The 27,002-nt window shown below is 33.8% G+C and overlaps 1 protein-coding gene and 1 long non-coding RNA gene across 2 annotated transcripts; both read right to left on the bottom strand.

Moving 5' to 3' along the window:
• On the bottom strand, positions 1-1,614 carry LOC109337432. Its single transcript, XM_019574412.1, has one exon. The coding sequence runs from the start codon at positions 1,612-1,614 to the stop codon at positions 1-3; it is 1,614 nt and encodes a 537-aa protein (XP_019429957.1).
• A 6,204-nt stretch (positions 1,615-7,818) lies between these two features.
• Positions 7,819-24,196, bottom strand: LOC109337433. Its single transcript, XR_002106449.1, has 3 exons — positions 23,913-24,196; positions 12,710-12,713; positions 7,819-7,830 (listed from the first exon to the last, which is right to left on the bottom strand). It is a non-coding gene; the product is annotated as an uncharacterized LOC109337433 (long non-coding RNA).
• Between the last annotated feature and the right edge of the window lie 2,806 nt (positions 24,197-27,002).

The raw sequence follows: 27,002 nt of genomic DNA, 5'->3' as shown, positions 1-27,002 counted from the left end.
TCAATGCCCCTCATGAGTCCTAAAGGCAGTCTTTTCTACATCTCCCTCCCTCATCCTGATTTGATGGTATCCAGCTTTGAGATCCAGCTTGGAAAAGATTTTGGCCCCCTTAATCTCATCTAGTAATTCATCCACCAGAGGGATAGGGAATTTGTTGGGGATTGTGACCTTATTGAGAGCCCTATAATCTACACAGAACCTCCATCCTCCATCTTTTTTCTTCACCAATATGATAGGACTTGAGTAGGGGCTTATGCTGAATCTGATCACTCTAGCTTCCATCATTTCAGCAACCAACCTTTCTATTTCTGCCTTCTGATAATGAGGGTACCTATATGGCCTGAGGTTGGGCACCTCTGCTCCCTCTTTTAGGTGGATAGCATGATCTTGTCTCCTAGCTGGTGGCAGTCCCTGTGGATCCTGAAACACTTCTTCATACTGTTGCAGCACCCTCTGTATTTCCTCTGGCACAACTTCCTCAATTCTGGCATGAGGTTTGGGGTCACACTGAACTAGCAATCCTTCTCCCTCCTTCAATAGAACCTGCATAAAGGCTCCCAAGGACAACTCTGTTTTAGTTAATGTTGGGTCACCCACCAATGTGATTGTTGAGTCCCCCTTCTTCACACTTAAGATCATCTTTCCAAAGTCAGCCCTGATTTCTCCCAGATCTGCTAACCAACCAATTCCCAAGACTAGGTCCACCCCCTTTAGACCAAATAAGTAAAAGTCTTGGACCACCTCTAGGTCTTCAAGATTCAATCTGAGTTGAGTACATTTGCCTTGGCACCTCACTTGATGACCATCTCCCACTTCCACTACATAAGTTTTAGTCATCTCTACCTTCAACTTCAACCTGTCCACTAAGTCCCCCGCAATGAAGTTGTGGGATGCTCCACAATCTATCATGATTACCACTGGAGTATTTCTGAGAGTTCCCCTCATCTTCCAGGATTTAGTAGAAGTCAGCCCCTTCATAGAGTAAAGTGAGAGTTGTAGAGAATTTAAGGCTTCTTGCTCCTCTCCCCCTTCCATGCCTCCATCAGTATCTTCTTCATCAGCCATGATTATCATCCCCAATTGCCTCTGTTTGCACACATGACCCCTGGTGAAGGGTTCATCACATCTGAAGCATAGGCCCTTTTCCCTCTTCTCTTTCATTTCCCCACTAGTGAGCCTTCTATAGTTCCCCCTGAATCTAGAACTCTCAGCTTCCTGACCAGATCTGTTGTTACTCCCTGTACCTTCCCCAACTGTCCCTTCTCTTCTGTTATTGCTGGTTGTTGAGTTTTCCACAGAGACCACCCTATTATAAGGATGCCCCTTGTAAGAACTTCCAGCTTTGCTTGAACTCGCCCCACTCTTTCTATTCATTACCATATTTTTCTGCTCAATAAGAATAACCTTTTTAATGATTGCATATAGAGTTTCCAATTCATACAATTTCACTTCCACCCTTATCTCTTCTTTCAACCCATTTAAAAAAATACCCCTAACAAAGTCTTTGTTAACCTCTTGCAATGCCCCTGCGTATTTTTCAAATTCCTCAACATACGCTTCTACGGTTCCTTCTTGTTTTAAGGATAATAGCAATTCGAAAGGGTTTTGTACCATAGAGGGTTGAAAACTTCTTACCACTGCGAGTTTGAAACTGTCTCAGGTTGGAGTTGGGTTACAACGTTCCCACCACTGAAACCAACTCAGAGCCTTGCCCTCAAGGGCCACTGTGGTGGCTTGCATCCTTTCCTCCTCTGTTACAGCTCTCAAGGCGAAATACCTCTCCAACCTTTGCACCCACCCATACGCATCCTCTCCCAGAAAAATGGGTATCTCGAGTTTACGCCATTTGTCTTGCGTTGGACGAGTTCTATGACTTTCTACCTCCTCTTCATTTTCGCTGCCTACCCCCACAGAGTCGTCTCCCATGGAAATGCCCAGCTTTATCGCAATTGCCTCCATTATGTTTTCAGTTTTCTTGGTACGTGCCTCGTTGAGCTCGAGGCGTAGACGTATTGCTTCCCGTTCTTGTCGCATCTCATCCCTTTCTTGCACCCAACTATCATTCTCCTTGGCCATCCTTCTAGTAGATACCATGCGCAGAACACAACGACGATGGTGGTAGTCCCTCCCCCTCAGGCACCAGAAACGGTGCTCTGATACCAGTGATAGACACTGGTATCAATTGTAAGAAAAATAGAAGAATAGATGAAAAGAAAAGCCCCTAACCCACAATCTGAGTGATTTGTGGTAGGGTTCTAACTTGTTTATTAGGTAGCAGTTGATACTGCAGAAATAGTTGCAAGATTACACTTTAGATCCCACGATCCCCTCTGGTTCCACAACCAGTGCCCTTTACTGACTTTTTCCTATCTTCCAATAACTACCACTACCCCTTTTATAGCTAATCATTACAGTTAACTAACTAACTAACTGTTACAAAGAGAAAGTGGTTACCAACTACCATTTAACTACATTTCTCTTACCCCTTGTATACACGTGCTTAATATAAGGCTTAGGAATAGCCCTAGCCTTATCAATGCCAGGGCAAGTGTTCCCAGCTCAGACTTTTCATGCAGAAACTTGAGGTAATTCAAGACTTTTATCTGTTTGAATTAAGAGGGGTGGACATGGTTTTAGGCTTGGAATGGTTGGCTAGCTTAGGGAAGGTAAGGGCTGATTTTGGTAGAATGAAACTATCTATCAAAAAGGGGGAACAAACATCACTATATTTAGGGATCCTGCCCTAACTAAGGCTGAGCTATCAATGGGGTCTTTTATGCAAGTTCTAATGGAGGAGGGGGAGGGATTATTGTTGCAGTGTGATGTGTCCACACCAACTAGGTCAGAGAGGAGATTACCAACAGAATTAGAGGAAGTATTACAGCAATTTCAATCAGTTTTCCAGGATATTCAAGGCCTTCCTCCTACTAGAAGGCAAGACCATGCCATTCATTTGAAGGAAGGAGCAGAGATCCCTCATCTAAGACCATATAGGTGCCCCTATTACCAGAAATCAGAAGTGGAGAGGTTGGTAGTTGAGATGCTGGAAGCTGGGGTTATTAGGCCTAGTATAAGTCCTTATTCTAGCCCTATAATCCTAGTTAAAAAGAAGGATGGAGGGTGGAGGTTTTGTGTAGATTACAGGGCCCTTAACAAGATAACCATTCCCAACAAGTTCCCCATACCTTTGATTGAGGAATTACTGGATGAATTGGGAGGGGCCAGGGTGTTCTCTAAATTGGGTTTGAAATCTGGATATCACCATATGAGGATGAGGTCAGAGGATGTAGAAAAGACAGCTTTTAGAACTCATGAGGGCCACTATGAGTTTTGGTCATGCCCTTTGGGCTAACCAATGCCTCATCTACCTTCCAATCCCTCATGAATGAACTATTGAAGCCATATCTCATAAAGTTTACCCTAGTGTTCTTTGATGATATTTTGGTGTACAACCCTGATGTAGCCTCCCATTGCCAACATCTAGGATTAATCCTAGACATACTAATGCAGAATTCCCTCAAAGCTAATCCAAAGAAGTGTAGTTTTGGTCAGTCCAACATTGAGTACCTAGGGCATGTAATCTCTGAAAGGGGGGGGGGTATCTGCTGATCTTTCTAAGGTAGAGGACATGAAATCTTGGCCTGATCCTACCAATATCAAGGGACTAAGAGGGTTCTTGGGACTTACAGGGTACTACAAGAAGTTTGTGAAGGATTATAGTAGAATAGCTAGACCACTCACTGATTTGCTTAAAAAAGATACATTTTGTTGGTCTGAGGAAGCCAATGCTGCCTTTGGGAAGTTGAAAGGGGTTATAACTGAGTTACCCATGTTGGTTGTTCCTGATTTCAATAAGGATTTTGTTATAGAAACTAATGCTTCTAGCAAGGGATTAGAGGCTGTGTTGATGCAGGGTGGAAGACCCCTAGCCTTCTAGAGCAAGGGGCTCTCTCTTAAGGCCCAACAAAAGTCTGTGTATGAGAGGGAATTAATGGCCTTGGTTCAAGCTATACAGAAATGGAGACACTATCTTATGGTCAGACATTTCATTATCAGAATTGACCAGAGGAGTTTGAAGTTTCTGACAGAACAGAGATTGTTTTCTAATGATCAGTTTAAACGGGCAGTTAAGTTGGTGGGTCTGGATTTTGATATACAGTATAAACTAGGTAGTGAAAACCCTGTTGCTGATGCACTGTCTAGGAAATTAATGTATGCTGCCATCTCTATGATCACTAATGGTTAGGGGCATTTCTTTCATTTTTGTTCTAATTCTTCTTACCTAGATGCCAGTGTCTATCATTGTCTATTAGTGCAACTGCAAACCAAATCACAAGTTCTATGTACAAAACTATAGCTAAATATAAAATAAAAAAACTATTGTTAAAAATATTGTGGCTCACATGTCGATTAACTTTGTTCCATCCCAATGGTAGGACCAGTCAGAGGCTAACACTTGCGTATAGAAGATCCATACAAGATCTGATTTACACGATTGTCAATCATACACAGACAGACAAGATCTGACCTACACGACTGTCAATCATACGAGTGACCAGCCTAGCTAAGGGAAAGGACGACGGCGACGGGACAGGTCAGCACCTGCTATGCCGAAGAACCTTCCTTCATACAAAGGCAAGGATGCCCCACATGAGCGGTGTACTGGTTCACTTTGTCCACACGATAGAGATAGTCCAAATTCATAGCATTATCAGTTTGAGGTTGATAAAAGGATAAGGTCGTATCGTCCACAATGATGATACCTCCTCTTTGAGTGCAGTCCACTGCACCGCACCCCACACAATAAATAGGTAAAGTCACTCGTAAAGGAAATGCAATGTATTCTATCTACCCTCTCTCTAAACATACTACTATAAATACTTACTTGACCTTGGAATCCCTTTTCAGGTATCCACTCAATGTGGTCCAAGGCTAGTGACTGCCCGGTTCAGCCCAAGATCTGACAACTCTCCAAGGTTGGCTATTGCTTGAATCAAGGAAGACAACTCGGATACTGATAATCCCCCTCTTCAATACAGAAGAACAAGCTTAAACTAATTGTTTACGTTAAACTTAGGTCTAAGCCCCTCTATTACACTTTTGCGTCAGAATTGTGTGAACATTATTCAAAGAGCTAATAAAGCAGTAAAATTATGGAGAAAATAATTAATGGATAACGGGAGAAAAATTGGGGCATTGGTAGTAAGATACTTGACTTCTCATAATTATCTTCATGAAGACTCAGATGAAGAAGATACTTACCTCTAGCCACTCTCAAGTAAGAAGACAAACTTACATAGTTCAATATATCAATTACTTATCCTCTTCTTCTTGCTAATCTCATCCAGCTTCGTTCTTTCCGCGACCTGACAATTTCATTCTTCTGAGAAATTTGATTTGAAATATGAGGATCCATGCTTCAGAGAAAATGGGATATTTATGGAAGAGGATAAAAGGGATATTTATGGAAGAGGATAAAAGGGATACTTATGTAGGATTATTGTGTAGAGAGATTCGTAGAACCCACGCTAAAACGACTAAATGAAAATGGATCTACAGAAAATTCCCAAGCTATACATACATTATTACAAAAAATTCAAAGATTAATTATTCATGGATTAAGGACATTATGACTTGTTCTAACCACAAAATACGTTATCCCACATTTTCAGCTATCATTGGCAATCTATTGGGCTGGTCGACATGTAGTTATTGGGCGAACAAATCACGTAAAATATGTACATTAGTCTAAATTGTATGCCTAAAATGCCCACTCCGTCACAAGCTTTTCTAACGGGGGTATGAGTTGTTTGCGGGTGTTCAGTCTTATTTTTACATTGAACTTGAAATATAATGTTAAATTTTTATAGTAATACTAAGGGTATTTCCTTCCCTTCTAGTAAGAAATGTATGTAATTGTCTCTCCCACTGAGTGTCATTCATAAGAATCAAATTCGTGAATATAATGTTAAATTGTTTGGACTTATCCATTATTATGTGTAATTAAAAAATATGACAGTTGTGTAAGATTAGTTTTTTTAATTATTTTTAATTTTATCTAATTTGTGCTATCTTTTTAATTTTATTTTTTATTTTATACTAGGGAGTCCACAAGTCCACCTTATCTATATTTAAAGTGAGTAAAACATAATATTTATATGGATTATGTTTTTTGTTTTAGTTTATAAACGGTGAGATTATAAAATGTGCAATTATAATCTCTTTATGTTTTGGTACCTTAGCTGAAAACTGAATATAAATTAATCTATTTTGTTTGGGTAAGGTAGAAATATTGTTTTTTTACATAGTAAATTGCAAAAAATGGTATGAAGTTATTTGTTTAGGTTTAATATATATATTTTTTACACTGTCAGCAGATCTTCATTATTCATATGTTAACTATCATTGACACTCAAACAAAAGTAATACAAATCAATAGTGAATGATATACTGAAAGTGTAAAAAAATTACATTGACAGTGCATAGATTTTAAACTCTATTTGTTTATGTTATGATTATTTTTGTTGTTTTTACACTATTTTTTAATATTTATCATCATATATATTTTTACTATAAATTTTTTATTTTTAATATTGCATAATAAATACTAAAAAGTATATTATAATAAAATATAAAAACCAATATTAATATTAAAAAATAAAATGAAACACAAATAAACAGAAGTTACTAAAACTTGAATTACACAATTTACAAAATAAATAATCCACAAATATCAAATTTTATGATGGCTAAAATGGGAAGTGAAAAAAATTAAAGAAAAAAAAGTTTACCAAAAATAAACCAACTCATGATTTTGAAGCTTCTACTTTTAGCTTATCTTTAAAAAAAAGTTATTTTATAATTTTATTTGGTTGTCAAACATATATAATTTATATTTTAAACTTATTTTTTAAAATATAAGCAAAAACTAAAAAAATTAGAGTTTAAAATCTATGCACTGACTGTGAAAAAGATTTTATACTGTCGGCATATCATCCACTATTGATTTATAATATTTTTGTTTGAAAGTCAATACTAACTAACATATGAATGGTAAAACTTTACTGACAGTGTAAAAAATACTTATATTATCAGTGTATATATATTAACTCCAAAAATTTAACCCAGACCAAATGATGCAATTAGAGGGAGATTACTCGACACGAAAACAGAGACCCAAATTCTGAATGCTAAACCCAATAAAGGATTTAAAGTTTGTTTTTTCTAGGGTGGACCTATAAAAAAGTGCGTCACCACTCGGGCACTCCCCATCCACCAGTTTAAAAGACCCATTATATATTAAAATATAATTCTATAGCTTAGAGCTTGAAGTATATAAATATGAGAAGCAAAAATAGTTTAAGAGTTTTATACATTATCAGTCAATCATTCACTATTTATTTTTAATTTTCATTGATTCTTAAAAATACAAATGAATAATAGATGATATATCGATTATATATAAATCTTTTGAATGTTATAATCAATAAATATTTAGAGCATCCTTTTATACAAATTTTGTTTTGATCCTTAACAAAATTGGGGCAGATCGACAGTATTGATAATAAAGTATTTTCAGACATGAAGAATAATGGAGGGGAATGAGATGGCGCAAATGCAGAGCATCCAAATAGATAAATTAATTAAAAGCTAGTTCTGTAGAAGCTATGTACCCTGATAAATAATTTCGGATTAAAAATTAGATCTCGGTACATAAACTTCTAAAATAAAATATTAAATATTAGCCATGTTACGTTAAAGATTGTGGTATTAATTTTTGGTAAAGTTCCTTATTAAAATTCTTGTACGTGTCCCAAGTTTATCTCTAAACTGTATAGTACTTGGAAATTTTGTTAATGGGACAAATTGATTATTTAAAAATAGTCATCACGTATTTTATAAAGTTTTTTATGAAATAAATAAGTTCTTCTAAATATCACATAATCAATCCAAATGTTTAGAGATTAAATTGCACAACGAAAATAATTTTGAGAAATCTAATTATCTCATCAAAGATACCTTTATAAACCATTTCTTAACTTTATTTTCACAAACTAAATTATCTCCCGAATTGTTTTTCAAATAATGTTAGATTGCTTTATTAATTCAGTGAAAAATAAAAAATTTCAGTACGAAATTATATTTTTACTCCAACTCTTTTCATTTGTTTGACTAACATAACTCATCATGTAACATGGATGTAAATATGGATTGACTTTCATGAAGTGTTATAAAACTCGGTTTGGATCGACCGATTTAACTGGTTCAACCGTAAATAAAAAATTAGACTAGTCCAAGCCTCTCATCTAACCAGTTTCACATTAAAATTGGATTAACTCGATTCAACTCGATCGATTTAAGCCTAAAATTTGGTGATTCATATGGTTTGGTAGGTTGGACCGCTCGAGTCAATCAAAAGATATATTTTTTAAAAACAAACAAAACAATGTCGTTTTAAGATGAAAAAACTTTTAGCTTATTTGGAATTATATTTTTCCTTTGTTTACTTATATTATAGAAACAAATTTGTTGTTTAATTAAATATTAAACGTATGTGCAGTTTTCTTATAATTAAAGCATAATACATATATTGTTTGACGAAGTTTTTAACTTGTTTGTGATATTTTATAGTAGTAAAATGTTCTTTGTTGGTTACTTAATTAGGTATAATAATATTTTTAAATTTGAAATATGCAGTTATTAAATAATGTTAACTAATATTATGAATTTTTTAGAATTTTTAATGTAAACCAAATCATTCGATCCAACCATTGACTCACTGGTTTAATCAATGACTCATTAGCTCAATATCCTAACCGAATCACTGACCGATCCAAATTTAATAACGCTACTTTCATGTGCAGGTGCTTAATTACATCACTCTCGTATGAAAATTACCTAGGGTTTTGTTGTTGTATGCTATAAAGTACATATTAACAATGGTTGAATTTTAACGGGTATATTTGAGGTCGTAGAGACTCATTTAAGAAAAATGGAAAATTAGAACATGAAATATGAAAAATTATAAACACCAGATAGTAACCTAGACTTAATTAGGTTTGCAACAGTATTGTTATTTTTAAATGACAATTCAAAAAATTAAAAGGAAATATAAATTTATAGAACAATAGTTGCAGAAAATCAAAAGAGATAAGGACAAAGAGTTTTACACAAGGATGTATGTTGGTTCACCTTTTGAAGCTACTTCACTCTCATTTTCTAATTCAAAAGATTTCCAATATTTAATTGATATACCTACGAGCCTCACTTCAAGACTATATCTAGAACACAATCCCCATAAGAAAACACATCACTTTTTTACATAATCACTCACCAAAACCTATGGTGATTCTTTGATTAGATAGAGTAGAAGAAGGCTTTTTGAACGCCTAGCAATTCTTACATTCAATCTATGATGTTAGAATCATTTTCAATAACACTTTAAAGTTAATATCACACTAGGATCTTCTTTTAAACTACATAATTTCTCTAACCTTTTTTTGAAAAACATGTAATAGATTTGCAATTGAAAGTTGTTGTATAGTTTCAAAAACTTAGAAGTGTATATATAAAGTGTAGAGGAGTTCCAAAATTCATTCGAGGAGGTAGGAATCATTTGGGATCTTACTCGTATATTTAGGTACATACTAGTCGAGTTTCAAATTCGAAAATGCATTCCTAGCACTAAGTAACTAGTTACTCAAAAGTAGTAATCAGTTAGTGGACCTTACTGTCCACTCAGTAATGGGTTACTGTCCAGATATTAACTTGTTTCTCAATTTAAAGTAGTGTTACTCTGTTTCTAGTATCATGTTGCTTGATTTTCTAAAAACTCATTTTTAGAATCATTGTTAAATTTTCTACCTCTTTTAAACTTTGAAAATCATTTTTGACGAACCTTATGTGATGTCAAAAATAAAATGAATTATCAAGATAAGACCTTAAATTAGAAAGTAATAAATTTTGTTATAAACCTCTTATGCTCTAAAAAACCCAAAAAAAAATTAATTAATTAAATAACAATAAAAATAATAAATAAAACTAAAATTATACTAGATAATTACTATTATTAGTTTGTTTTTTAATTCAAAAATGAGAGGGAATTATTAGTATTTATCCCATTAATAAATAATAAAATCTTATCGGATGATATTTTTTGAATCATTGATAAAGAGCTTATCAATTTGTTATACGAATTAAAAGATAATAAGTAAAAGTAAAAGAATAAAGCTATATTGGATAATTCCTCTTATCAAATTGTTTTCTAAATTGAAAAATATATTATTCGTATTTATCAATAAAAAAAGTATATTCATTATTACCAAGGAAGCTTGCCACGTTTCGTGTCTCCTCTCAGTTGTTCGTTTGTGGCGTCGTCATCACTCCACCAACGTTCATGGTACTAGCCAATCCTACATTGCACTTTTAGGTATAGAATTTTGTTCAAGTATTCTTTCTTTTCTATTTTTTATATTTTTATAATATAAAACATATTGATAATATTAATGATGTTTATAACTAAAATAGTCATAAATACATAATACAAGTATTGTATAATAAATAATAATTTCTAATAATAAAATCTCATAGGATAATCTCCTTTGAATCAGAGATAAAGAGCTTATTAATTTGTTATATTAACTAAATAAATAATAAATAAATAAATAAAAATAAATGAATAAAGCTTTAGTGGATAATTCCTCTTATTAGGTTGTTTGCTAAATTCAAAAACAAATTATCCATATTTATGGAAAAGGTATTTTCCTAATCACTAACGTTTTGTTTGAGAGTTAGGAGAGAAAAGGGAATGAGAGGAATCAAAAGGTTAGGAAGAGGGGAAGGGAAGGGAAAAGGAAAGAAATCTTTTCCCTTATTTGGGAGTATGAAATTTAGATGAAGGAGGATAAACTAATGATAATATAAGAATATTTTTTGACATTTTATCTCCAAAAATCCCCAAATTGGGGGAACTTTAAAAATAGACACATGGGTAGTTTTGGAGGGTTTGAGAAACCATCCAAAACCTTCCCCTCTCCTTGATCGTAAACAAGAGGAAGACTATCCAAAGCCATCCATTCTTCTCCAAAACCCCACTCCCAAACAAGGCCTAAGGCTCTTAGGTCCAATTATAAATTGACCCCATGGGTCCTTAGTTGAAACACACAAAAAATATATGAAAACACACTTTCTTTTTTGAGATCGAGATCATAAGTGCTAAGCTTGTCGCACAATATGATACACTATCTCCTACCTCAACTCAATCGGGACTGGTTTGAAAAATTATCCTCATATGAAAACTCCATTTGTGCAAGTCAATCCCTACCACCCCTCAAATCCACATAATGTTATCAATCCTCATGATAAAGATATAATAAATGCCATTGAGAAAAGAATCAAAGTCATCGAGGAAGCACATTCCTATTGTTGAAGGATTTCACAGTCATATGTGTAGTTTAGGATTTAGTGGTGCCACCAAAGTTCAAGGTGCCTGATTTTGACAAATATCAAGGAACGTTTTATCCTGAAGATCATCTGACCATGTATGCTAGGAAAATGACTTCCTATGTCGTGATGCCTTGACATGTATGATTGTGTTATTCATATGAAAATCATTGGCATATATAACATGTGAAGTGTTTGAAATCAGGAAAATCTATGTTAGGTATCAGTGGCAAAATACATCTAGAGGGGGGTTGAATAGGTGTGGTGGAGCTCAAGTTCCACTTTTTTGGTTTTTACACACATGCTGAAAAATGGCCTGTTAATCGATTAAGCACTGTTCTTAATCGATTAAGCACTGTTCATAATCGATTAACTAGTAATAGAAATAGAATTACCAGATCAACTTCCTACACAATTATTTACAAACAGATAAGCAGAGATACATCAGATATTTTTATGCAATATTAACAAGGATATAGCAAGGTATAAGTATGTAAAATATCAGCTTCAAACTCGAATTAAAACATCTTGAAATATAAAAGAGAAAGGGAATGAAAAGATTGCGCAAGGATTTTATCCTGATTCGTTTTGCTGTCCACTGCAAAACTACATCCAGTCTTCCCCTCTGATCTGAGAGATTTTCTTTTTTCACTATAGAACACAATGTATCGTTACATACATGCTTCCAATTACAAGACTCGAACGCTCCTTTCTTGGAACCCAAAGAACTTCATCACCCTTGGTTTGACCTTTCTCAAAACCGCCTCCAAGAAAACCTTTCTTTTATAATTGAATATCAAGGAAAACGATTGAAAAACTACCCTCCCCGGGTTATTGACATATTGAGGGTTATTCAAAAATTATATCTTTTCATGATGTCCAGACTCAAATGGGGTGACTAGGGATATTTCCACGGTTTTAGGAATTACAAAAATGCCTTGTATCATCAGAGAAATTTGCTTGAAGATGTACATCATTTTTTGGTTTTATATTTGCACCATCCTCCATTTTATTTTTGGATCAAATATCTCATATTAATGCATATATTAATTTTATTTGGTTATGTGTTCTCTTTTTTGGGTAAATATGATAGGTAGAGTGTAGTGTGGGATGGTATGATGACATATGAGATGGTAAAATTTGCATGATCAATGCACTAATATATATTTGTTAAAAAGATATGCATTTGAAAGTAAATGAATGCTTGAATGGTGTAACCTTGACTGAGATCCTCAAGTGAGGAGAAACTTTCAAATCGGTCTCCAACTTAGCTAGGGTTGAAGACGATGCGTTGTCGAGTATGGACTCAACCACAAACTAGGAGTTCTCTGTCTTCTTGAATGTCTTCAGTTTAAATATTGATTGCTTTTAGTCGAGTCTAACAATGTTGATCTTAAAATCAATATTCAATTGATGAGTGGCCTTACAATGAGATCATGAAATGCATGCAGAAAAATGATTTCTTATTGATGCATGATATGCATGAAGTGAATAATTTTTTTGTAGAGTCGCCAAGAACAAATTTGGTTATTTAATTAATTATTAACAAGAAATTTTTTATTTATTTTTATTATTGTGCCCAACAAGATGGACTTTGGTCATACATATCCCTCTTTTATATAGGGAATCAAGGCTACATAGTTCTTTAGTAAAAAAATGTTTGTTGGTTGAGTATTTTAATTAAGGATATAAGCGACATAGCGCGAACGCCCGAATGATGAGTTGAGAAGAAAGTAGCCCCCAAGGCGACCGTCCCTCCATCCTTTATGTGGTTGACAAATTTTATTTCTTATGAAAAGTATTTATTTTGTGTGTTTATTTATAAAAGATATTTTACTTAATTGTTAATTTAATTGAAAATGATTTATTGTGGATTTTAGGAATTAATCGAGTGAAAATAAGCAGCATAGCGCGACCTTTTGAAGATGAGTTGAAAAGAAAGAAGCCTCCAATGTGACATTCTATCTATCTTTGATTAATTCCTAAAAATATTTCATTATGAGAATTTTCAAATATTGATAATGATAGTTATTATATGTATGGAAAGTTTGAATGCAAATAACATTTTGGTAACTAACATTTTAATTATTAATTAGTTATGGCCAATGATAATATTTATTTAATTTAAAAAAAGTTTGTTAGTTTATTTTCACCTAGAAAGTGTTTTGTTACCACTTTGTTATCCGTTAAAAAGTTTGGTAACTACTTGCTAAAAATGATCATTTTATTAACTATGTTCCATATAAAAAAATTATTTATTATTTATTTTTGTGATTGAATCTCTGTTTGATATTATAAAAAAGATTGCATTTTTATTTGTTAAATGATGTTGGTTTTATAATATACAAATAGAAATATTATGCAAAAAATGAAAAAAAAAACCCTGTGAGAGCTATAATCCTATGCGGAAGAGACCAACTAAGGTTGCTGACGTGTCATGCTCACAATGGCCGGTGCTGGATGCACCAAGGGAGAGTCCACTTGGCTGTATCTGGTTAGCTGAAGAGTGAGGGTGCACGAAGACTAGTGTGCACTCAACTACACGAATCTGCCCCTCCTTCCTGGGTAAGGATTCAATGCGGTGCGACGCACTGCAACTGCTGGACATACCAATATTGGATTGGGTAACGTGAAAGTCAACTCTGAAGGTCAAACATATGCAAAACTGTTGGCTGGTATTGGACAGAAGCAAGGCTCACAATGCTAAATGTGGTTTTGTGCATACTGGATTATTATGCACTCAATTCTCTCTCTTTCTTTTCAAAGCATTTTCCTCTCACTCACGTGTTTCCAACCAACTTCTCAAAAAGTAATTTCAATGCATTATGTGTTTACATTGTCTCTAGTGTTTTCCGGTGTCCTTCTTTATTAATCTCAACACCTCTATTTATAATAAAAATTATTCAACCACATTCCTAAAATTATGTTAGTTAATCTTCCAACTTTGTTAAACCATATTACTTGATTTTAGGATGTTAACTAACATGATTTGACACATTCATTTTAGTATTATATGTTACATTTTTTGAATTCAAATGGAAGTGTATGAGAATATGTCAAATATCTTTATTTAATTATTTTAGTAAATTTGAAAATAATTATAAAAATCCATAAATACAGTTTTAATTATTTTATTAATTTAATATTATAATTTCAAAAAGATTAAAATAAATAAAATAAAGTCACTTTATTATTTGATTTTTTGCTTAAAATGATGTAGGTTTTTAGAGCCTATTATTTGTTTATTATATATTTTTCTTATTTGCTAAAAATCATTTTTCGGGAATTAAGTTACTATAAATTTGAATTTTGGTTAATCTAATCACTTAGATTTAGGAACCTTAACATAATTGGTTTGACTTTTTTTTATTTCGGTTTCGTTATTATGGTTAACCTCATCGTTTTGATTTAGGAACCTTAACAACTGGTTTAGTTTTATTATTTTTAGAAAAACATTTTTGGAATTTTATTATTATATTATTTAAAAAAAATTGGGTATTTTCTGGGCCGGACAAAAAAATTGTGTTCACAATTATCAAAAATAAGAAAAAACTATAGTATTTGAGGCAACATATATGGGGAGAACAAGTTGTCAACAACCAATTTTCCACAAGGCAATTTTAATTTTGTAAAGCAAAATAAAACATAGTGCATTTACAACCCAAAAACATAAAATAAACATATAAATTTCACACAAGTTTAAAAATTCTATGACATGTTGTCGTCTCCATATGCATCTAGTTCATTTAATCAATTTGAAATATGAGTTATATCATGTATCAAGTTTCCATTCATATCCTTGAGGTGATTAATATGTTGCATTATTATATATGTCGAGTTGACAAATTTCAGTTTTTCACAGCATCCATTAATTGTAATTCCAAATCATTTATCCAAGAATGATTTCCTTTCAAATTCTTCTCATGGAATAGGTATTCCTAAGCAACAATCTCCAAATGCAACTAAATCTAAGGCAACTTATGTTCCCATAATAGAAGAGTTAAGCTTATTGTGCCTTAATCTCCAATACATAATCCAGTTCTGCATAATAATCTCCAATATCAGTATAAAAATCATTGAAATTTTGGTACATCACTAATTGCGAGAACTGAAGGTGAACAAGCTTAAAAGATAAATAATACTATACTTACGAATGATGAGTTGTTTTCCCAAAAAGTGTTCTATGAATGTCTTTTTCTATTAATCATTTACTAGAAACCCAGATAAATTAAGGGGTTAGCTTCATCTTGTCCTCATTGACAAATGTTGGGGTTGTTTGTACAAATTTTCTTGGTTGTAGAAGAATATGTTTTTTTTTCAAATTATAGGATTTTGGAATGGAATTTTCCATTTGAGAAGTAAATGAAGAAATTGTTGGGAAGAAAATGAGTAGAAGGGTGGTAAATGAAGTTTTTGGAGAAGATTTGAATCAAAATAGTGAAGATTTGAGTACAAAACTCATGAGAAATGACAGAGAGTGAGATAAACTCGGTTGAGAGGGGGAATGAGTAAAAATGGGCTTTCCCCTTTTATACATGGGAAAGTAATTGCTTAATCACTTGATGTAATCAGTTACTCAGTTGTATTGCCCAGAAATTCATCAGCTCCAAGTAATCGGTTGCTCTCTCAGTGTAATTGGTTACCCACCCTTATTGGAACTCCAAATAATCAATTACTCGCATAGAGTAATCGATTACTGAGCCTCTCATTGAAATTCGGACAAGAAAGAGGGCCAAGGGTAATTGATTAACCATCCTTTCTGTGATACTGGATAAACATCACTAGTGCCCATTAATCGGTTACCCTATGTGTAAATGATGCCTTATGTCTTTGTGTTTTGTTATAGAGTGTAACATTGGATTCTTAGTTAAAGTAATAGCACTAGTGTTGTTACATCTAATGATAATACAATCCATATCCAATCCATAGTCACACATTTATTGTTTGAGCCACAAAACACGTACACAACAATTGTTTGTTGCAACATAATTTGTTTCAACATTACTTAATACAACACAAGCTTGCTTTTTACAAGGCCATGAAACTAGAGTATTTCTTAATATGTGACATGTACCTGATAGGGCAAATCGCAAGTGCGCGATTATATCGTCAAGTAATAAAATATCGATCTCACGAGGATTGGAAAATTCCTTTAATTGTAACAATTAATTTTACTTAACTCAAATAGGAATTAAAAGTTGAATTTAGAACAATTCAGCCATTGACAAGAATAATTATGAAAATATTAAAAAGGATTGAAATCTAATTTAGGAAGAGTTCTCATGATAAGGGTTACTGCCTTTACACTCGCAAATCATTGTTTTGCTCCTTTTCATGAACTTTAAGTTGAGAGAGTGAATTGCTCTTTGATATGTGATAGGGAAAATCACAAGTGCACGATTGTTTCGTCAAGTAATAAAATATCGATCCCACAAGGACTAAAAAATTCCTTTAATTATAACAATTAATTTACACTTAACTCAAAGAAAAATTAAAAGTGAATTTAGAACAATTGAACAATTGACAAGAATAATTATGAAAATATTAAAAAAGATTGAAATCTAATTTAGAGAGAGTTTCCAAGATAAGGGTTACCGCCTTTATACTCACAAATCCTTGTTTCGCTCATTTTCATGAACTTTAAGTTGTGATGGTGAATTGCTCTTTGATATGTGTCATCCTCTCTCGAGCTCCGACACGTGTACTCAATTGAAGTCGCACCTATTCTCGTGGTACGGTTATCAATCAAATCCTTTACTTGGATCTTTCTATCCAATAGCTTCGTAGCAACCTAAGGTGAATTTCAGAAACCCCCGAGAATCCTAAGACTACTCTCGTGAATTAAGATTCTAGTTTGAATAACTAAATGGTTAGATAGTTGAATTCACCTCTCGGTCCTTCCCCAATGTGTCTAAGAGGTATAATTTGTTGGCCAAACAACTCACACGAATAAAACTCATTTTAATGATTCAAATCACAACACTCAATGAAATAGAAGTAAGAGCAAGTGTTTATTGAATACAAAAAGGCATAGCCCCAATCCTAGAAACAAAGGGAATTACTCACTCATGATGGGGAAGAGAACCCCAAATTCTAAACTAGAGAATTGTAATGTTAAGTGTAAAGTGTTTGAGGGAGAACCCTAATTTATCCTAATTACAAAATATTGGGCTAAGTCCAACAACAAAAATCTAAAAAATAGGAATAAAATATAATATCCACGAGTTCTTTTCGCTCTTAAATTGGTCATTACATAACCTCAACACCAAATTTGATATTCTTGCACCCAATCTCTACTCTTTTTAACTTCAATCCATCCAAACTGCACAACATAGCCAAAACATCTGCTCAACCCGAACAAAGAGAAATAAAAGCTAAAAACAATCCTAAAGTCCTAATTATGTCATAAAATGCAAGTTAAATGTAATGCAAATGTAACATAATTTCACACTCATCAAATCCCCTCGAGCTTATCTCTTGCTTATCTTCAAGCAAGTATTATGTCTAATTTTCTCAATCATGCATGAATGATGATATAGAAATCATGACCCAAAATAACAAGCAATCTCATGTTAGTTTTGAAACAATCCAGACATCAGGACAAGACAATTATAAACAAATTTAATTAAAGCTAAGTTTTTTAGTCATAACAACCACATGAATTAGGGTCATTCTTCTCTCATCACTCTTATGTGTTTAAAGGTCATAGTATTTTTCTGAAATTTTCATGAAAGTAAATTACCATAGGCTTGATTATAGACCAAATCATCACTAACTGTATTTGAATGCACGCAAAAATCAAGAGGTCTTTAAATGGTTGTAATGGGGCCAATGTGAATGATTTAAGGTGGGATAAATAAAGAAATGATACTTCAAAAGGCTTTCAAATGTTTCCAAAAATACTTAAACTTTTTAGACATTTGATTGAAGCATTGAGATTCTTTTAATAGACATTACTTCATCATATTATCCTTTTTTGATCAACCCTTGTTTTTACAATATAGTTTTTTAATCCTTTCTCCTTTAGTATACTTTGTATTTTTATTTTTTATTTTTTGTTCATTCTTATTATTTTTTCCTAAAAGAGAAAGGATGAATTTTTTTCTTTTCACAATTTTATGGTTTCTTTCATTACGCATGACCTTTTTACTCTTCCCATTGCTTCAACCAAACATCCCAAATTACCCCAAACCCTAATTTGAGTAGATATGAAAAATCATTAAATTTCAGGCTCAAAAGTGGGTAACTAATGAGTTTTCAATGTTTATAGCAAGCGGTTGAAAGTTAAAAGAAAAAGTTCTAATTGCCTCAGTCATTTAATGCATACAAACAAACTTCAATCTTGAAACAGTCACAAATCAAGTTCTAGAATGTACAATCATAGAAAATTATACACTCATGAAAGAAAAAAGGTTTTTATGCAATTGTAAATTCAAACCAGAACCCTTATTGTGTTTGACACAAGTTTCTCACATTTGGTTCATTTAGCAAAAGTTATGAAACAAAGACTTTTATTTTACCAAATTTAATTCACAACTGTAAAATATAATGTCTTTCATGTTATTATTTTATCAAATGTTTTTTCTTCAATGGGGTCACAAATCAACAATCATCATTCATGCATACTTTTTTCATTTAAAGAAAACGGACAACACATAGAACAAAATAGAGGATAGATGAGATATGAAACATATCCTAATGCATGATAATATAAATATTCAACCTAAAAAATTTAAAATCTATATGGTATGCATGACATGAATGAACTATCTAAATGCAAAAACCTCTCAAGCTTAGAAATTTACATTGTCCACAATGTAAAAATCTAAACAATAAGAGAAAGAAAAAGAAAACTCACGAGTTAGGTAGAAAGTGTCCTTAACTCATCTGTCAATTATAAGTGGTCGGATTTATTGGGTGTAGTGAAAGTACCTGCAAAAGAAGAGAAAAAAGGTCCCAAATGGACCATATGTACTAGATGGACTAGGTGCAAATATCCTATTTGAATGAGGCAGCTTGTAGGCATTGTCCTATTAGCACTTATCCATGTAATTTTTTATTTGTTTTTTTATTTGTTAGAGTTTATGATTTGTGTTTATGATACTATATATATTCCCTTACAAAGGCTCCAAACTCAGGGAGACACTAAAGCCGACATTAAAATACTAAAATTAGTGAATTAAAAAATGTACCTCCAGCGTGGGTTGCCTCCCACGAAGCGCTCGTTTAACGTTATTAGCTTGACGGTTGATCATTGTGCATCACACAGGATCCCATGAACTCATACACGAGTGTGAAGGGAGTGCTTTTAATTTCACTTTAGGTGTTTTCCCTTTCTCCCAATTATCATATTTACGTATGACCCTCAAGCTCTCCTCATATGGGTCGAATGAGAGTGGTGAGCATGCAATTATAGATTCACTATCCTTGGCCACTTTCTCATTGAAATTCGAAGTTTCACCTATCAGCATGCTTCTCTCGAAGAGGTCTTCATATTTCACTTTAGGCACTTCCTCCTTCACTACTTGGTTCAACATATCAATCTTGCAACATGAATCCTCAAGAGAATGTTGTTTAATAGATTTAACAATATCAAATTCAACATTTTCATCCCCTATGCTTAGAGAAAGTTTTCTATTTTTAACATCAATTATAGCACCAGAGGTAGCCAAAAATGGTCTACCTAGTATAATTGGAATTTGTGCATCTTCTTCCATCTGTAGTATTACAAAATCCGTTGGAATGTAAAATTTTCCAAGTTTGATAGGAACATCCTCCAAGATACCTATAGGAAATTTAACTGGCCTATCCGCTAATTGAAGTGATATAGTGGTGGGTTTTAGTTCACATAAAGGCATGAGGCTCACACTTGCCCCTAAGTCACATAAGGCACAATCAAAATTAGTGTTACCAATTAAGCAAGGGATAGAGAAACTAGCAGGATCTTTTAATTTAGGGGGCATTTTATTTTGAATTAAAGCACTGCACTCCTTAATTAGATCAATTGTTTCATAATCCTCTAGTATTTTATTTTTAGATAGAATACCCTTAAGAAATTTTGTGTATGTAGGCATCTCTTGAGTACCTATGTGAAGGGAAAATTGATATTAATTTCTTAAGGATAGCTAAGAATTTCCCATATTTCTTTTCTAATTTTGCATTCGCAAATCTTTGGGGGAAAACGAATTGGTGGTACATATGATGGTGAAGCTACATACTTAGACTCATTTTCAAAATTTTGTTCCCCTTCAGGGAGTTGTGTCTCAGTATGTTTCTCTTCCACTTGTGTATCATTCTCAGTTCGAGGAACATCCTTGAGTTCCTCCCGACTCCTTAATCGGATAGCCTTACAATGTTCATTATTTGAATTTTTCTCTAATTGTCTTGGAAACATCCACGTTTGCCTATTAAAGTTGCTAACTTGTTGGGAAATTTGTGTTTCTAACATTTTCTCATGGATGGTCAAATTTTCTATCTTAGAATTCAAATCATTTAACATATTTGCAACATTTTTAATAATTGTGATTTGATCCTCTTCAAATTTATTAAGGTTAACCAGTAATTTTGCTCGACCTTCCATTATTGTTACAAAAGAGTGGGATCAATAGGAGAAGATTGTACCTGTGGAAATTGTGTTGTAGGTTTCCTATGACCTTGCCCATCCCGATGTTGATGATTTAAAGTTTGTTGCTCCTCCAAGAAAGGTTTGGGTATAATTCTTCCTGTATGGTGGGTTGAATTGTTGTTCGCTCCTCTCCTTATAGTCATAGTAATTGTATGATTCAGTTTGTTCATTGACCCAAGCTCCATGTACAGGTTTAGTGAGTTGTTTGCATTCAGACCACTCATGCCCTTTTTCTCCACATCCCTCACATGTTGCAGTTATAGACCCAATAACATTAGCATGATATTTTTCCAGCTTTCCAAACCTTTGAGAAAGGTTCTCCAGCGTGGAAATTACCGTTTCCATTTGATTTCCTGAATATTGTGCACTAGAGTCTCTCCTTGGATGATGTCTCCTCTTATTCGCCAATTGGTGTTGATTAGAAACCACATTCTCTATGATTTTTGGAGAAGCATCAATTCCTTTGCACATGAAGGCACCACCTAGTGAAGAGTCCAACAGTTGTTGTGATGGAAAGTCTAGCCCAATGTATAAGTTCAGAACCAACATCCAAGGTGGAATACCATGATGAGGGCAAACTTCAGTCAACTCATTTAATTTTTCCCATGCCTCAGCAATTGACTCCCCATCCTTTTGACTGAAGTTTTGAATGAGATGCCTATAATGCACAATTTTGGAAGGAGGAAAGTATTTGCTGAGAAAAACCTCCTCCAAAGTTCGCCATGTTGTTTGAATTTTAGCATTTTGATTCCTCAGCCACATTTTAGCTCTATCTCTAAGGGAATATGGAAACATGTGGAGACGAACGACATCTTCAGAAGCTCCATGGATCCTTATAGTCTCACATAATTCCAAGAATTGATCAATATAGGCATTCATATCTTCATGAACTCATCCTTCAAATTGGTTTTGCATCACCATTTGGATAAGAGCAGATGCCAAAGAAAAGTTCTCTTCCTCAATACATGGGCGAATTATTCCAGGGCGTGAACTACGAGCATTAGAGGCTGCGTAGTCGCGAAGTGATTTTTTATCTCATTCAGCCATTGTTTGTACATACACACGTCTTTCTCTTGCTCTTTCTCTTTGTTTCCTTCTTCTTCTACGGAAAGTCCTTTCTGGCTCTGAATAGGTCTTTGAACTTTTCATAAACTACATGGGCAAACTGTAGAGGTACCAAGAAAAAGGAAAACACGTACTACACTAGAGTAAAGTAATGAATTAATTGAGAATTAAAGACATTTTGACACAGTCCCCGACAACGGTGCCAAAAACTTGATAGGGCAAATCGCAAGTGCACGATTATATCGTCAAGTAATAAAATATCGATCCCACGAGGACCGGAAAATTTCTTTAATTTTATAACAATTAATTTACACTTAACTCAAAGAGAAATTAAAAGTGAATTTAGAACAATTGAACAGTTGACAAGAATAATTATGAAAATATTAAAAATGATTGATATCTAATTTAAGGAGAGTTTCCAGGATAAGGGTTACCGTCTTTACACTCGCAAATCCTTGTTTTGCTCCTTTTCATGAACTTTAAGTTGTGGGGGTGAATTGCTCTTTGATATGTGATATTCTCTGTCAAGCTCCGACACATGTACTCAATTGAAGTTGCACCTACTCTCGTGGTACGGTTATCAATCAAATCCTTTACTTGGATCTTTCTATCCAATTGCTTTGTAGCAACCCAAGGTGAATTCCAGAAACACTCGAAAATCCTAAGACTTTTTTCGTGAATTAGGATTATAGTTTGAATAACTAAATTGTCAGATAGTTGGGTTCACCTCTCGGTCTTTCCCCAATGTATCTAAGAGGTGTAATTTGTTGGCCAGATAACTCACACAAATAAAACTCAGTTTAATGATTCAAATCAAAACACTCAATGAAATAGAAGTAAGAACAAGTGTTTATTGAATTGTAAAAGGGCATAGCCCCAATCCTAGAAACAAAGGGTATTACTCACTCATGATGGGGAAGAGAATCTCAAATTCTAAACTAGAGAATTATAATGTTAAGTGTAAAGTGTTTGAGGGAGAATCCTCATTTATCCTAATTACAAAATATTGGGATAGGCCTAACAAAACAAATCTAAAAAATAGGAATTAAATATAATATTCACGACTTCTTTTTGCCCTTCAATTGGTCTTTGCATAACCTCAACACCAAATTTCATCTTCTTGCACCCAATCTCTACTCTTTTTAGCTTCAATTCATCTAAACTACGCAACATAGCCAAAAACACATGCTCAACCCAAACAAAGAGAAACAAAAGCTAAACATGATCCTAAAGTCCTAATTATGTCCTAAAATGCCAGTTAAATGTAATACACATGTAGCATAATTTCACACTCATCAATATGGGTCATCCTCTCTCGAGCTCTGACATGTGTACTCAATTGAAGTCGCACCTACTCTCGTTGTATGATTATCACACGAACAAAACTCAGTTTAATTATTCAAATCACAACACTCAATGAAATAGAAGTAAGAAATTTTTTTTATTGAATATAAAAGGGCATAGCCTCAATCCTAAAATCAAAGGGAATTACTCACTCATGATGGAGAAGAGAATAACAAATTATAAATTAGAGAATTGTAATGTAAAGTGCGTCCCATTCACCAAGGGAGATCTCCTATTTATCCTAACTACAAGAGGTTAGGCTAAACCTATCAAAAAAAATCTAAAATAAATCAGAAAAATTGAAACAAATCTGTCATCCATGACCATAGGTGTGGGACACAGCTTGGTCGTGGATCGTAGCCTCCAAAAGATGGTTTTCAGCATTCTGGACGACCCATGGCTGTGGGTGGTGGAACACGGCCTGGGGCACAAAAACCAACGATGCACAACCGTGGGTGGTGGAACACGGCCCATGGATGGTGGAACACAACCATGTGTCCAAGCATGGCCTGGGTGTGTGTGATGCCTTTGGTTCAAGTTGATTCTCTTCGATCCAAACTCCAAGGCGACTTCTTTTGGCCATTCAATTGGTCCTTGCATTGCCTCAACACCAACTTCCACCTTCTTGTATCCAATCTCTAATTTTTGGCTTAAGTCCATCCACCCTGCAAAACATAGCCAAAAATACCCGCTCAACCCGAACAAAGAGAAATAAGAGCTAAAAACAGTCTTAAAGTCCTAATTATGTCCTAAAATGTAAGTTAAATGCAATGCAAATGTAGTATAATTTCACACTCATCAATACCATACCTACTCTTTCACTTATTTTTACACTCAACAAAATTTGAATTAGAATACCCAACCAAATCACATATACTTCTTTTAGAGTACTATATACCTACATTTGTTGTTCCTTTAAGATATTTTATTATGTTCTTAATAACAACTAGATAGATTCTTTAGGCTTAGATTATTACCTAGAAAATAAGCATACACTAAATATGATATCTGGTGTACTTGTAGTAAGGTAGCGTAGAAAGCTAATCATATCTCAATATTTAGGGTTGCCTATGAGTTTTCCATACTCATATTTGTCACATGTACTTGAACCCATTAGTATGGTTGTTGCTTTATACTCATGCATGTCAAACTTTTTCCCTAGATCTTTGCAGTACTTAGATTGATTTACAAAGACGCAATCTCTGTTTTGGTTTAATTGTAGTCCAAGAAATTAGTTCAATTTATCCATCATTGACATCTCAACCTCTCGTTGCATCATGTTAGCGAATTCACTACACAAATATTCATTAGTGGGTCCTTTCTAACATAAGAAACTATTCAATCTATTATATCAAGCTCTAGGAGCTTGTATCAAACCATAAAGTGTGTTCTTTAGTTTATATACTAGATAAGGATTTTTATAATCCTCAAAATATGAAGGTTGTTCAAAAAACACCTACTCCTGTATATAATCATTACTACGCCAAAATTGTAAAACAACATTGTTTAAAATTGTCATTCAACAGTGCTTTCGAACATCGTTTATATGAGTGTAGTAGAATGTAGGGTTAGATTCAACAACACTTTACAGGCACGATAGAAAGTAGATTCAACAATGTTTGCTTGAATGATATTGAATGCTTGTGATCTACACAATGTACCACAAGCTGTTCTTTAAAGATTCAACAACTTGCACCAAAACAAACGTTATTGTTCTTATACATTTAATAGTGCTCGACAAAACGAGTGTTAAGTAATTTTTTTCTTTTGGTGAATGGTTTATACAATTTGATTATAATAGTTTCATGGGAACTTCTGTAAGTAAGCTAAAATTTTATAAACTTTAATGCTTATTATGATATGAATGTAATATATGCATTTTTATTGTAAAAAATTATATAAATTCAGTACATCATTTACCATTAATTTGTATTATTTTTTGAATAGTTAATGATACTGAAACATAAATGATAAGTGATATATTGACAGTGTATAAAACTCATAAACCTCACTAGATACTTTTTTTCTTCTCATTTTTACTTTATGGCACAAGCAAATAAACAACATGTCGAAAGGGAAAAAAATTAAGGGAAGAGGTTTATGAATAGTTAATGACGATGAACATATGATTGATAAATGGTATAATAACAGTGTATAAAACTTCTAAACCTAACTACATAATTTTTTTCTTCTAATTTTTACTTTATGGCACGAGCAAATGGAGAAAAAAGATTAAAGGGAGAAGTTTATGAATAGTTAATGATGATAAAATATGATTGATAAAAAATATACTGATAGTGTATAAAACTAGGGATGACAATGAGCACGAGCGAACATGAGTAGTAGCTACTCACTATCCACTTTGAAATATGATACCATTATCGATAGCCTCCCGTACCTGTACAGGTACCCGCGTACGAGTTTTTTTGCGGATATTGCTGGGTACCCGTGAGTACAACGGGTACCCATGGGTTTCCTACGTTATGAATGAATTCCTAAATTCCTACTTCTATTATATTTCGCATGAGATGAAACATAATTATTTTTGTGCATTTTGATTGAACGTTTGACAAAAATGCTAAATCTATTGAAATTTTCTATTTGTGTGATATGTTGTTCCCATTTCCTTAATAAAAAGTATATATTTTTCTTTTCAAGATATATGTGTTTCTACGTATGTAATGATATTTGCAGGGAGTTTCACCACTAAATTCAATAAAATATGTAAACAATGTAAAAAATATAAACAAAGTAAAAAGAAAATATCTACATAGTATAATGAGGTTATGTTAGTGTACTTTTTATTTTGATTAAATATAATATATTAATCATATGGATAACGAGCATATGCAAGTGTGGTAAGTGCCAAACAAAACTAAAAATCATACACTTTTATGGCACTTATCCTAAGCATAATTGAGAAAAACCAACTTAAAACAATATTTTTTGTATAAAATATCACAATTTGGTATATTTGTGTTTGTATTGCATTATTATGTATTTCGTATGAAATAAAATGAAGAAAAGAAGACAAAAGATTCATGGTCAAAAAGCAACAAAAGTCAAGAAAATCAAGGTGCTCAACCAGGCAGCTGAGCATGGAACAAGCCCCGCTGAGCTCACCTGGCCACTTGCCTGACCTGGACCAAACTGCTCAACCTGGCAGCTGAGCGGACCTGCTTGGCCGCTCAGCCTAGCACCAGACTAGGCCTGGCACGGTCAGAAATATGCTTGACACGGTCAGACACGAGCTTGGCACAAGACCAAGCTGCTGAACAAGCTGCTCAGCGGTCCAACAAGCTGCTTAGCGGAGAACCAGACTCCTGGCCAGATCAGCAAGCACCAAGCCACGTCCCAGTAAACACGGTCAGAAGTTGCTGAACAAGCAGCGTAGCGGTGAAGTTGGTGCGCTGGGCGGTGCTTACCAGAATTGACTTAACCATCAAGCAAACCATGAAGTCATCCATGACCTCACCTCAAGTAGCCCACCATAGGCTTTTCAGAAGTAGCTCACAATAGCTGGTCT

The sequence above is a fragment of the Lupinus angustifolius genome, unplaced genomic scaffold, assembly GCF_001865875.1.
Source record: "Lupinus angustifolius cultivar Tanjil unplaced genomic scaffold, LupAngTanjil_v1.0 Scaffold_6_51, whole genome shotgun sequence".
Classification (NCBI taxonomy): domain Eukaryota; kingdom Viridiplantae; phylum Streptophyta; class Magnoliopsida; order Fabales; family Fabaceae; genus Lupinus; species Lupinus angustifolius.
Note: the sequence above shows the minus strand (reverse complement) of the source record. Positions and strands in the feature narration are given on the sequence as shown.